Source organism: Mustela nigripes, chromosome 13, assembly GCF_022355385.1.
Source record: "Mustela nigripes isolate SB6536 chromosome 13, MUSNIG.SB6536, whole genome shotgun sequence".
Classification (NCBI taxonomy): domain Eukaryota; kingdom Metazoa; phylum Chordata; class Mammalia; order Carnivora; family Mustelidae; genus Mustela; species Mustela nigripes.
The window spans coordinates 112,375,184-112,389,447 of record NC_081569.1 but is presented as its reverse complement, the minus strand read 5'-3'; the positions used below and the strand labels follow the sequence as shown (position 1 = coordinate 112,389,447).

Below are 14,264 nucleotides of genomic sequence, written 5' to 3'. Positions count from 1 at the left end.
AAAACGGGCAATGACACGTGTATTTGGCCAACAGCACGGAGGCCAGTTGAGAAGAACAGAGAGGGCAGAGGTGCAGTGGCGAGGGTAGGTGCAGGGTGTGTGTCCTCTGTGGGGCAAACAAAGTTGATCAGGAGCTCTGGGAAAACCCAACGGCGACAGGAGGAAAGGAAAAGTGAAGCAAGCCTCGGTGTTTAAGCCGAGTGAAGGACAGATAGTTAATACAAGTAAGGTCAGTCAAGGCCCCGCAGACAGGAGGCAGAAAAATGCTGGGGCACGGAGGGGACCCCCGATCCCTCCGCATGTCCACTCCAAGCTTCCTGAGATGAGTTTTCCACTCACCTCTCCTAACTTCAGAGTCACCCATTCTTTGATCTTCGCAGCTTTTTCCTGGACAACTTTTGCTTCTTCAGCTCTCATCTGCTTCTGCAAGAAAGGGAGGGACTCTGCATCAGAGCGGTCACCAGTGGAGTGAATGACTGGAGGCAGGAAACCCTGAGAAGGAATATCAAGCAGGTGGCGGCGGCGGGGGGGGGGGGGGGGCAGTGGAAACGAAGAAATTCACTTATGAATTTAAAAAATATTCTGAAAGTGGGAAAAGTCTTCCTCAGCGTGATCCATACCCCGAAGCCATGAAGAAAAAGACAATCAAATCTATACCGTCACCATAAATTACTACATGACAAACAAAAGGTCCCTTAAAACCAAAAGACCAACTGGGGGATGATTTACAACACAGATGGCTTACACAAAGAGGGCGAATTTGAAATGAACAAACCAATAAATACATGTGAAAAGAATAGGAACAAGAAGTCAACAGAGAAATAAAGGGAAAGGGGCGCCTGGGTGGCTCAGTGGGTTAAGCCTCTGCCTTCGGCTCAGGTCATGATCCCAGAGTTCTGGGATCGAGCCCCGCATTGGGCTCTCTGCTTGGCAGGGAGCCTGCTTCCCTTCCTCTCTCTCTGCCTGTTTGTGATCTCTGTCAAATAAATAAATAAAATCTTTTCAAAAAAAAAAAAAAAAAAGAGAGAGAGAGAAAGAAATAAAGGGAAAGAGAAACCCATGAGAAGCGGTTCAACCTAACTATGATTTTAAAAATGCACAAAAAAATCAGACATTGTTTCCTCTATCGGACTAACACAATTTAGAAGTTTGATGTTATCCCAAATTGCCAGGGCTGTTGGAAAACAACCCCTGTTCTAGAAATTGGCAAAGCCTTCTTGGGCAGCAATTTGATAATACCTGTCAACATTTTAAATGTATAGACTGCTGACCCAACAAACCCATGGCTTAGGAATCGTTAGTTGCAGTATTATTTGATCAAGCAAAAAACTCACAACTGGACATAACCTAGGAGTCCACAAATCCAGGCTTGGCTAAATAAACAAAATGTAAATGGAATGCTGTCCTTTGATACACAAGAAATGTTCACAGGGAATACTGGAAGGACCTTAAGGTTAACCAGCTGAAGGGCTCTGCAAACTGGCCACCATCCAGCCTTCCCCACCTGGTTCCTCTCCCCCTGCCCCACCTGTTTTTATAAATAAAGTTGTACAGCAACAGAGCCACAGGCATGCCTGTTACTTAAGTATTGTCTAGGGCTACCCTCCTGGTACAATGGGAGAACTGAAGAGTTTCAACAGAGGCCACATAGCCTGCAAAGCCCAAGGTATGTACTCCCTGGCCCTTTACAGAACAGGTCTGCCAACCCCTGCCCTCGTCTGATACCCTCTGTATAACGGAGGCCCAGAGGGTGACGTGGCTTGCCTCCATCAGCGTAGGGAACACAGCTGGGACTAAGGCTAGGTCTACTGACTTGTAGAACAGCATTCTTTCTATTCTGACCTTTTATTATTGGAAAACAATTTTTTTTTTTTATCCAGGCTTCAGCGGGAATCATTTTACCCACGAATCCCCAGATGTGGCCACTTCTATGAAGCACTCGAAAATGAGGTACCTCCAAAGTCAATGAATAACTGATTAGAGATTTCACGGGTCGACGTCGTATTTCCCCACGACTTCTCAGGAACACACGCTGGGTGCCCCTGAGTATACAAAGGCCCATCGCACCATGGACACATTCAGTGACTGGTGATGAATGATTAAAAGTTTGCCCATGATGGTGGGGAGATACTCCCAGGACCAGCTGGCACCTCATGGAGAATTCACACGGAAAATTAACAGTCATCTGGCCACACTGACGTGGTTTATGGGAAATGATGGTGTTCTGGTGGGAAGGTGAGGCCGAGGGCAGAGGGAAGGGACAGCAGTGGGAGAAGTTAAGGGAATTGTAAAGGGGAGGAGGCTGGGCATAGGGAACTGGCAGAGTGATGTTTCAGAAGACCTTTCCGGAGCAAAGGGGCTAACGAAGCTGGAATGCTAGGCATGGCCTCTCCTGGGCACCTACATCTGGGCACACGAGTATGCCTACTCAGGTTCATCGAGAAACTCTAGCCAACCAGCTGACCAAGGCTCACGGTCCAGCTCTGTGCCGCTCCGATACTATGCAGGCAGGGCCCAAGGCCAGGGGGAAGAAGGACAGGCTCTCCTTACCATACCCAACCTCATGTCTGATACTACACACAGATTACCTGAGTTTACTCTCTGGACAGCCCCGGGGTGTATGATGACCCCTAGCTTACAGCTGTGTAAATGGGAATCCGTGACTTACCTGCCCACAGCCAGAGAGCAGCAGGTGCTCGTGGGTAGGGTGGGGATGGGGTGGGAGGTGTCAAACCCAGATCAGTCGGCCTCCATGGTCCTCTCCCCATTATGTCCCCTGCCTGCCTTCTAACAGTTCAATCTCCACATGAAAAGAACAGTCACATGAGGGAGAGGCCCCCACCAGCAGAGGGGCAATGGTGCTGAGTGGGGCGTCGGCCCTTACCTGCTTCTCCAGCTGTGCCTCCAGCTGGCTGATGAGCTCATCTTTGCCCCGCATGGCTTTCAGCAGGTCCTGGTACTTCCGGTGCAGGCTGCCTGCGTCCACGTTCTTCAGATTGGACAGTTTCACCTTCTCCTCCATTACACCCACCTTCAAAGTACCATCGTCACGCAGGGTTAGCACGTGTGTGTGAAATGGCCACTAACCTGCCCCGGGACCCTCCCCAGGCAGAGCCCTCATGACAACAGGGGGACCAGTTAACTCTGGGACCATTTAGTAAGGCCCACGTGGGCAAACTAAGGACATGAGGAAGAAACCGCTGGGTACTTGGCCATGTCACTCTGGGGGCCTCAGCAGGGACAAGCTGGGCAGGACAAACTGCTTCGAGCTCACCATGGCCGAGACGGCTGTTGCTCACTGAAAGTCCCTGTGCTTCTCACCCTGCCCCAGCCCTCCCGTGGCTAGATGGCCATGGAATTCCCTCCAGCCCATGTGTCCGAATGGAGTGACTCATCATGTCTGGACTGAGGTATTTAAGAGTGCTCTCCCTGCCACGGCAACCAAGGAGGCCGCCTGTTCCAGAGGGTCCAGGCGGAAGATGGAGAGCTCCGTCAGCCTTGATCCCCAAGTCCCTGTGGGAAGCAGAATCCCCAGCTAACTCTGGATGGAGATGCACCACGGCAGAGAACTGGATAGGATAAACTGCTGAGACCCGTTACCTTAGCATAACTTGGCCTATGTGGACGAACCCAGCCACCTGCTCTCGCGCTAACCCTTACCCAAAGACTCCGTGCCCAAAGAGCGCTCCAGGCACCTGAATTATCTGTTTAGAAGAACAGACATGTGACTGCTGGTTTTCCTTGTCCCCATGAGGAGCTGGTGAGGGTGACGAGTATGTGTGTGTGTGTGTGTCCCTGGGAAGGATCAAGGAAGGCCAACAGTCGTTTCTGCGGCACAGTCTCGCCCGTTCCCCCGCCCGTTACCTGGGTCTCGGCATTCTCTGCCCTCTGCTCTGCCTCCAGCAGCCTCTGCTCCAGCTCCTGCATCTGCTCAACCAGAGAGCAAGGACAAATATCAGTACGGTGTCCCCACCACGACCGTGGCTTCAGGGCCAAGTGAGCAAATTGTGTAGACGTTCCACACGGGCCAGGTTTAAACTACTCAACTCAAGGGCGGCACAAGGGTCTCAGGGCAAAGATCTTCATGGCAATCCTCTGCTCCCATATCCCAAATTTAGGGGGCTGGTGAAGAGCCTAGAGCTGCTGTCCTCTCTGCTGAGCGAGCAGAAGCCTAGCTCTGTCTCCCATGCGTAGCGTACCCAGGAGGGCAGCAGGAACGTTCTTTATGAGGCAACGCTACCCTCAGCCCTCAGTCTTGTCAGCACCACGTCCCAGGCAGGGCCCTGCCACTGCTCGCCATGTGCCTGGCACGGAACACGCTCCCATGTGAGCTGCCACGCCTGCAGTAAGAGAATGTTCCTTCCCACCCAAGGACAGCTCACTGGCGGGGGACAAGTATTAATCCCTTATCAAGGACATCTCTGACTATAAATGGCATCAACAGGCATCACCTTATTTGATTTCTTTAATCTTAAACAGAGACGCTCAGGACACGTTTTTAAAAATTCTATCTCACTACCAGTAGAGATGTGTCATTGAGGTCTAGGGAGCTCGGCAATTCTGGAATTTTACACCAGCTGGCCAAGCTAAGGGACGAGTGTTCTTACCCATGGAGGCTCCTGAGGGACCAGCTCTAAGCTAAAGGCTAAGTCGATGCTCACGAGCCCACACGACACCCCCGCAGCTTCACAAACTCCCCGTGACAAGTGTGGGCTGGACCGCTGCTCTCAACCTCCCTGGCTCAGGGGCGGGTCGGCCACACGCTGCCCCGTGGACATCACCACACCAAGGCAGTCACATGCCCAACTCTCCTGTCAAGAGCCACCTGCTTCCATGTGCCACAGCCCGGTCGGTCACCTGCTCCCAGCCCTACCCTGCCCTGCCCCAGGGGGCATTATACACACACGAGGGGCAGAATGGCCCAACTTGTCCTCCATGAGGCTGGACGGGTCTCCCCTTCCCAGGTCCAGTCCAGCCTCACCCACCTCCTCTCTACAGATCAGGTCTTTTCTCCTGCTACTCAACCTTCTCTTTTTGGCCTGGATCCTGGTTTGAAACTTACCCTTCTTTCTTTCCCAATCTCTCATCTGCTCAACTGCAATTCGGCCTTCCCTTCTTGATTCAAGCACGCAGGAGAAGGAGCCCCCCAGCCCGGTGCTGGGCAGTGAAAGGAGGGATCTCTGGGAGGAGAGCAGGCCAGAGAACCTGCGGCAGCTCTTTTCAAAGGCCAGCCTTTCCTCACCCACTTTTTCCTCCTTCTTGGGGCTGGGGAAATACAGATGCTTTCGGCACACATTCCCTATGACAGGATCTGAGGATCCCAGGGAAAACTCGAGATTTACAACCCATGGGGCAAAAATGCCCCTTGGGCTCCCAGTAGACAGGACCACCGCTGAGGGGCATTCATGTTCTCAGGCCAAGGCTGCCTGCAGCTCTTCTCTCCTTCCTCTCCCACGTTTCATCAGCACGATCGAGCCCCAGGTTTCATCATCACGATCGAGCCTCTCAACTCAAGCCTGAGAGGGTGCGGTGGTGCCGGCCAGACACGGACATCCGTTAGAGCCAGATGGCCTTCCCCAAGTCAAGCATGGAGCCTGCACTACAGAATTCCCTGACCGTCAAACAGCTACACAGATAAGAGCTTAGCATCAGCTGGTATTATGGGGACAGGGCTGGCTTCCCAGAGCAACAAGAATTCTGTGTAGCTAGAGGGGGATGTAGGCTGACACACAGCGACGGCCCCCAGTGACCAGGTTAGTACTATGTAATGTGTACCCCTTAGGCTCCAGACCTGACTGGGCCAATCAGGTTCTCTGTCCCCAGGAATCTGACACCTGGGATTGACAGACCAGAGACAAGAACCAGGGGACTGAATGGGAGATCGTGCACAAACTTCACCAAGTCACAATTGTTAGCTCCTTCCTCCCGTTCCATGAGTGGCCCTAGGATCCTCCAATGAATTCCATTTGCTTAAGCTAGTCAGAGTTGGAGTTTGGCCCCACCTCAGAACCATCACTAATACAGCTGCTGGGAGCATTTACATTTCTTAAATAAGACTTACTTATTTGAGAGAGAGTGAGAGAGCGAAAGCGTACATGTACAAGCAGGAGGGGCAGAATGAGAGGGAGAAAAAAGCTCAAACAGACTCCATGCTCAGCACAGAGCCTGATGTGGGGCTCCATCTCCTGACTCTGAGATCATGACCTGGCCGAGACCAAGAGTTGGACGCTTAACCGACTGTATCGCCCAGGTGCCGCAGAAGCATTGAATTTTTTAAGAATACAGTGAGGGGGACCTGGCTGGCTCAGCTGGGACAGCATCTCACTCTTGATCTTCGAGTCATGAGTTTGAGCCCCACGCTGGGTATAAAGGTTACTTAAGTAATAAAATAAAATAAATACAAACACAATGAAATACTGAATAGGAAGATTTTGGATTCCTGACGTGTTTCCCTAGATGAACCTTCAGCTAGACCATTCAGACGCAACATCTCTGTAGCTCAGAAGACATAAGATTCCCACAGGAAATGATCCCTCGTATTCATAACCCTTCTTGAATATCAGACAACTGTCTGATATTTTCAAACTCCTTTAATAGAAAAACTTCTCTTTACATTCTATGGATGGAGAAACCAAGGTAGAGTGAAGAAGAGAATTGTATCTGAGTTCTACTGCCCAGCTGGGCATTCCCACTTGGACCAAGAGCAGTCAATGACACTGGTGAGAGCTGGAAATCACCCTGGTATTGACCACACAGTGAGCATGTTTTTTCCCACTGAGATGATCTACTATTAGACATCCCTTTAAAGAACACGAACCAGCAGTGTCCACAAAAGCCAAACTATGGAACAAGCCCAGATGTCCATCAGCAGATGAATGGATAAAGGATACACACACACACAGGAATATTACACAGCTATCAAAAAACCAAGTCTTGCCATTTGCAATATCGTGGATGGAACTAGAGGGTATTATGCTATGAGAAGTCGGTCAATCAGAGAAAGATAATTATCATAGGATCTCACTCCTATGTGGGATTTAAGAAACAAGGCAGAGGATCATAGGGGAAGAGAAGAAAAAAATAAAACAAGATGAAATCAAAGAGGGAGACAAACCATAAGAGACTCTTAATCATGGGAAACAAACTGAGGGTTGCTGGAGGGGAGCGGGGGTAGAGAGACGGGGTAACTGAGTGATGGACACTGAGGAGGGTATGTGTTATAATTATATAACACAAGGTATTATGTAAGACTGATGAATCACAGACCTATACCTCTGGAACAAATAGTATGTCATATGTTGATTAAAAAAATAACAAAGTATGCTATCAGTGAAACAAATGCAATGGAAGGCACCTTCCACAGAGCCTGGGGTCTTCTCCCAGCCTGGGCAGGCGGCCGCAGGGTCCCCATATTCCTACCGATTCTACAGCTGTTCTTATCTTCCCGGCAGGGACACTCAAAACTCAAAGCATTTTGTATTTGCCTTTACGCTGGAGTATTTTTTTTCCCCGAAAACTAATTTCTGAACACTGAAAACATTCTGAACATCTGGAACGCTTTTAAGAGAAGAGTGTAACGACCATCCACGTATCCCTCACTACTGTCCAACGATTACCGACATCCTGCCATCCTTGTTTGAAGAGTATTTTTAACACCATCTCTCCCTCTGTCGTGATGAACGTACATTTCCTCCATGGCCCGGGAGTACTCCAGGTTCTCGAGAAAAACTCCAGAGTTTTCGAACTTCATTTTAACACCAGCATCAATAGTTCTCACGAGGGCAGACCGCTCCTTACACCGCATCCGGGGCCACCCCTGCTCTGGGTTCTGTTTCTCCCCCTCAGTGGGTTCCCTAGAGCCCTGTCCTCAGCTGTCCTCAGCTGTCTGTGGGCCTGGGGTGATGGGCTGGCCCAGGAGGTGTCGGGTTCAGGCAGGTGACTCTGAGGCGGCTCCGCTCTTACCAGCTGTGACCGGCACACAAGGCTCTTAAATGAGTGGCCCCAGCACTGGCCATGGTGACCTGACAACACGCACTGGGCGCCAACCTGGTGCTCAATCCCTGTGTCCGCAGCTCGTACACTTGTACACTCACGATGCCGTGACACGGCAGTGCCCGGGCAGTGGCAGCAGTGGGCACTCTCGGGCACCCGTGAGCTGAATGGTGGTCTGAGCCGAGCTCTGCACCTGCTGGGGCTCAGCCGTTCTGTGAAATGGGGGCTCAGCATTCTTACTGCTGCGATGCCCCCACTGGAGAGACGGGCACAGGGAAGCACTCAGGCTTGAACCTGACTGGCTCTGCCACAGTGTGGCCTTACATAAGTTCCTGAACTGCTCCGTGCCTCAGTTTCCTCACCAGGTAAAAAAGGGTAACGAGTCTCCACCACCTAGGGTTGCCGGGAAGAGGACCACGAGGTGCCTCGAATAGAGCTCAGGAGCACACTGTGGCCCTTATGGTGAAGTTGACAGTCAGTTACTTGCTGGTTTTTCAGAGACAGAGATGACACGGAGGACCAGGGAGATCCATTTGTCTGGCACGGTCCAGGGTTCCCCTGTTGTCCCACGATAATTACTAACAGGGCCTTCTTTTCTCTTTCCAGAGCGTCCTGGGTTAGATGATAAATTATACAGTTATTCCACGAATCATCCACCTACAGCAAGAGCGGCTTCAAGCCTGAATCCACAAATCATCCACCTACCACGAATCATCCACCTACAGCAAGAGTGGCTTCAAGCCTGAGGCTGCCAACTCTAGCCTCTGGGGCATCTTGCAAGACCTCATGTGTTAGGGGCATGTAGCTGACACATAGAGAACTCCACAGGGCCACTGGCTATGTGTCTGGCACCGGCTTAAACACTCCACATGTGTCGACTCACTGAATGTTCATCCCACTGGGAAGGAGCACGTACTACTATTAGCCCGCTGTACAGATCAGAAACCGATGCCGGCAGGCTGGGGAACCTCACTAACAGGCCACGTGGGAGAGAGGCAGAGCCAGGGTTCAAACTCGGGACGACTGGCTCCAGAGTCTACAGCACCGTTAGCCGCGGGGCCTCTCACATCCAGATCTCGCATGTCACATAAAAACAGAGATTCCACATATAATCCCTGGCTTCCAGCTTCCCTTGAAAACTCAGAAGATCTGGCCATGCTAGGGTTCCACTTTCTTACAGCGATAACTGGCTCCCTCCTCTAGCTCCAGCCCGTTCCCCTGATTCTTCCCAGGACCACCCGTCTCACTTGTGTAAGTGACCTGCCCGTGTGTGAGCAGCAGCCCCCAGTCTGGGCTATTAAATGGTTCTAACTCGGGGCGCCTAGGTGGCTCAGTGGGTTAAAGCCTCTGCCTCTGGCTCAGGTCTTGATCTCAGGATTCTGGGATCAAGCCCTGCATCAGGCTCTCTGCTCAGCGGGGAGCCTGCTTCCCCCTCCTCTCTCTCTGCCTGCCTCTCTGCCTACTTGTGATCTCTGTCAAATAAATAAATAAAATCTTTAAAAAAAAATGGTTTTAACTCTGTTATCAAAGCCCATGCCATTCAACATTTTTTGTTTTTTTTACTAGATCTTTTGTTTAATTCAAATCCTATGTTTAGTCCTAAATATTTAAAATACAGCACCATGGGGCTGCCCTGGTGTCTGACTATAGAAAAGGAAGGAGTGAAGGGGCTCTGAGTCTTCTCTGTGGGTCCACTGCTCTTCCGGGGCACCTGGGGCTCAAGATGCTGAGAGGCCGTGGAGGGAGTTCGTGCCCGGAGCTCTCACTGTCAGGGATGTAAGGACCCACACGGAGCGTCCTCGAGACAGATTCTGGGGCCTTGCCCACAGACGGTTTTATTGAGCAAGCGTGAGGCACAGACCTGGGAATGCGCTTAGGAAGAAAATCTCGGGTGATCCCAATGTAGGAGGCCCACAGACCACACTCTGGAAAACACTAGACTGGCCACAGGATGCAAAGCATAGCAAAGCTTCTGGGCTACATCGTGGGGCCAGGCCCGTATTGGCAGAGCTTCTCGAATGGCTTCATAGGGGGTACAGAACGCTATCAGTACTGAGGTTCCAGAAAAATACTGCAGTGGACCCTATCAAAAATAGGTAGTTAGGAGAATGGAAAGCCTCTTTCTCTCTCTCTCTCCCTCTCAACGTGTGTGCACACACGCACAGGTACACACAAGCTCATCCACAGTGAATGAACGTTCTAGAAGGCATCTGCTCCCAAAGCAAACTGGATCTGTCAGCTAAGGCCAATTCTGTGATGACTTTATGCAGACTTCAACATATTTCCAACTAGTCCTGAGAGCCCTAGTACTCTCCTTTCACAGTTCCTGGCCTTTTCGTAAATTCTGAGGTACGCAAGGAAGTGTTTTTCTGGCCTCTGTGTTCCAGCCATACATTGAGAAGCTGAGGGCTCCAGAGAATCGCTGCCTCCGCACAGTCCCTGGCCTGAGGGGGGCGGAGCAACAGTCATTGTTCTTTTGTTTAAGGGGACTGAACCACTTATGTGTTTACAGAAACAAAAAAAAAAGTCAACCTACACATTTTTGGTATATAAATGTAAACTGGGTTGCTGCATTTCAAAACCTTGGTTGGTGGAACTAGTAAGAATTTCCAGAAAAGAGGGAGTGCACACAATCCTACTGGAAGGCGCCTTGGGAAAAAGCCGCTTCAGTGAAAAATATTCAAGCTAAAATATGAGGGATGTTGGGGCGCCTGGGTGGCTCAGTCATTAAGCGTCAGCCTTCGGCTTGGGTCATGGTCCCAGGGTCCCGGGATTGAGCTCCGCACTGGGTTTCCTGCTCTGCGGGGAGCCTGCTTCTCTCTCTCCCACTCCCCCTAACTGTTCCCTCTCTTGCAGTGTCTCTCTCTGTCAAATAAGTAAAGTCTTAAAAAAATAATAATAAAAATTAAACATGAGGGATGTTTCATTACATCACTTCTTTTCAGTAAATCCACTCAAATCCCTTTTGGGAGCAGAGAGAGATAAATACATAAAAAGCTTAAAACAAAAAACAAAACAAAACAAAAAAGCTTAAAACATGCGTTAGTTCTAATACTGAGGCCGTGTGTTCATCATGGTCATTCCTACTGTGGACGGCTCCTCTGCGCAGTTACTACACTCCCACTTTTCTGATGGGATGACTGAAGCACAAGTTTAGCAAGAACAAGAAAAAAAAATCCCAGGGACTTTCATACCATCTATAGATCCTTCTAGAACAGTATCAAGTTTTAAATTGATCTGCAGCCTTTGTGACTTCTTCAGCAGAGCAAGGAAGAGAGCAGGGCGGGGGACAGGGAGGACGGGACGGATGGACGACGGACGGACGGACGGACGGACGGATGGGACAACGGTGGGGGAGGATCCCAGGGAGCAGAGCTAGATGTGAACTCTCCGGCATCAGCCACCCCCCGACTCCTGTTCTGGACAGAAAAGTGCACCCTCAGTTCATCTGGCTCCACAGTGCGTGGTCCTGGCAGCCTGGGTGTCCATGGCAACGGCACACCAGGCCTGGTGTGGTGCACCAGCAGAGAAAAGTCTAACACTGTTTCCCCTACCCTGCCCTTCCTCGCCCTTAGATGAGGGATTATGCGGTAACCTCAATGTCTTTTCTTTCAGAAAAATTTGCTTTTTAGCACAGATCATTCCGCATCCCAAACAGCAATTCTGCAAGAGGGAGGCTGTAGGGTGGGGAAGGAGGAAGGGCACATTTCCAAGCCTTCATAGCCCATGGGCAGGATCTGATCCCAGGAAGGGCCACTCCCCGGGGAAGCACCCAGGCTTGGCCTGCCCTGCACCGCAGCCAGCCACGAGGGAGAGGGAGCGGCTATCAGCCAGCCAGGTGGTGCAATCCCCACGGGCTGTGGCCCAGTGAGAGGGCTGGCCAGAGGGACCCAGAGAGCTGACCTGGCTTATCCGGTATAGGTGGGTACTGGTGATCATTAACTAGTAAGTTCTAGGAGCAGCGACAGAGACCCGACCTGGGCATGGCCCCAGTACCAGCTCTCATGAGAAACCTGAGTCATCTCCTCTCGTGATCTGAAACTTACCTTGACGCATGGGGGAAAATCTTTAAGTGAACTGTTGAACCTGTCCTGTGGGTTTGGGGATGATTGCAGGTGACAGGCCCAGCCCTGACATTGAGCAACGTGGTGTTTATGGCTTTTAAGGTTTCCTGCCAAGAGGTCTGGTGTTGGGCTACTGTCCTGGTACTCTTCCTCAATTCTCCCAGCCTACGATCCCTAGTCAAGATGTCTTTCTCTATCCTCTTCCCTGGCACCTCAGCCTCTTCTGCCCTGTGTCTACATGCTTCCCCTTTCTTTACCCAAGTCACAGTCTGAGCCCCCAACCTTTTCGTGGGAGGGCATTCCAGCTACATGACAATCAAAGGCAGCCTGGAAGAGGAGATGGGGCCACTCTTATAAAAGTTCAACCTACTTACGCCCAAGAGGTTGTGGAGGGAGAAAGTGTGTTTACTGATGTGTTTAAGGACCCTGGGGAACAAGGGAGGAAGGCACTGTAAGACATTTTTTTATTATGAAATATTTCAGGAAACACATGGAGAATAATATTTTAAAACACGTATCCACCATTCAGCTTTATCAGATCTTACTTTCTGTTGTCTCTGCTTCTGACTTAAGAAATGGGCCACTACAGAGAGGTGAAGGCCCCAGTCTACTCTTGGATTTCACTTCTAGCATCAACCCCAGGTTTGGTTGTGTTTATATTTTATCTCATTTGCATAGACCCCTAATCAATAGATAGATTGTCCTGTAGGTTTTAAAACTTCATATAAGCCAAATTGTTCTCTACATGTCCTCCGGATCTTTTTTGGTCAGTGCTGGTGCTTGAGATTTAAGCACGTAGCTCACCCAATTCATTTCTACCTGCAATGTAGCATTCCGTCCTACAAATACCCTCAGTATGTTTATCCACTTTCTCCCTCCACAACCTCTGTTGATAGACGTTTACAATATTTCCAATTTTTCATACAGCAACACTACATTCTTGTATGTGACAAGACATTCTTATATAAGTCTCCTATGACTGATACATTTGGATTTATTTCTCCTGTCGCATTTTCTGCCTTCTATTTACTCCCTTTTTTTTTTTTTTAATACTCTTGTTTTTCCTTCCTGGTCTAGATTTAGTAGACTTTATTCTATTTCCCTACTCTACTGATTTGAAAGTTATAGACTATTTCTACTTATCATCATCATTCTAGACTTAAATTCCAGGCTAGTGACTCCTCCTTGATCCCCAGGATCTGTTTTCCTCTTCTTTCTCACACAAAATAAAGCCTCCAACTTTGAACAGAGCACATCATTATCCAGAATAATGACTGCACTTTCCAATCTTCCCTGCACCTGGGAACGACCATGAGAATAAATTTTGGCCAATGGGATACGAGCAGAAGCGATGAATGGAAGCTCCAGGTCATACATGTAAAGGGAAGAGGCTGGAATGTGGCCATCATGGGAACCCTCTTCAACCATGCAGCAGACATCACCCCAGGACTATACTGCTCATGTCGGCAAGGTTACACGAGAAGGAGATAAACAGCTGCTGGTTTTAAGCCGTCATGTTTTTGGGTTCGTTCTTATGGCAGCCACCCTACAATCTAGCTAATACGGTCAGCAGATTTTTAAGAAATGCATACTGTCCAGTTTCGTTCTGCTGCACAAGTCCGAGGCTGCACAACCTTCATCAAGTTGGGGAATTTTTACACCATTATCTCTCCAAGTAATGTCTCTCCTTCATCCTGTCCTCCACTTCAGGTACCTTATAGGATCTTGTCATCCAAGCATCCAGGTCTCAGCCTCTGGGCCTTTCTCTCTCTGTGCTGCATTCCGGATGGTTTCTTGCATTGGCCCATCTTCCCACTCTATAAGCGCATCTCCATGGTGCCTCATTGGATGTTTAATTCAACCGTTGAACATTTAATTGCAGTGAAGACATCTTTTGTTTCCAGCAGTTCTATTTGGTTCTTCTTCCAGTCTACCTGATCTTTTTGGATAGTGTCTTGTTCTTGTCTCACATGCTCAATCATTTCATTACCTCTTCAATAATTTTGAACTCATTTATTTTATGGTGTCTTGCCAACAGTTCCTTATTCCAAATTCTTGTGGGATCTAGTTGTGTCTGCAGACTCTAACTCAGGACAGATTATTTTCTCAAGCATTTAGTCATTTCGGATCAAATATGCATCTTTACTATGGGTTTACTATGGGATAACATGAAGATCCTGTGTGATTTGGGTTGAGGTCTTGTTTCTC

The 14,264-nt window shown here is 49.6% G+C and overlaps 1 protein-coding gene across 3 annotated transcripts in view; it reads right to left on the bottom strand.

Moving 5' to 3' along the window:
• The window catches only part of PLEKHH1 (pleckstrin homology, MyTH4 and FERM domain containing H1), a 49,399-nt gene that overhangs the window by 24,390 nt on the left and 10,745 nt on the right, over positions 1 to 14,264 (bottom strand). For all 3 annotated transcript variants that reach the window (XM_059373450.1, XM_059373451.1, XM_059373452.1), the window contains exons 3-5: positions 3,865 to 3,927; positions 2,885 to 3,031; positions 340 to 423 (exon numbers count right to left, since the gene is read on the bottom strand). In XM_059373450.1, coding sequence (XP_059229433.1) covers positions 340 to 423; positions 2,885 to 3,031; positions 3,865 to 3,927 — 294 coding nt within the window. The remainder of the gene's footprint in view (positions 1 to 339; positions 424 to 2,884; positions 3,032 to 3,864; positions 3,928 to 14,264) is intronic.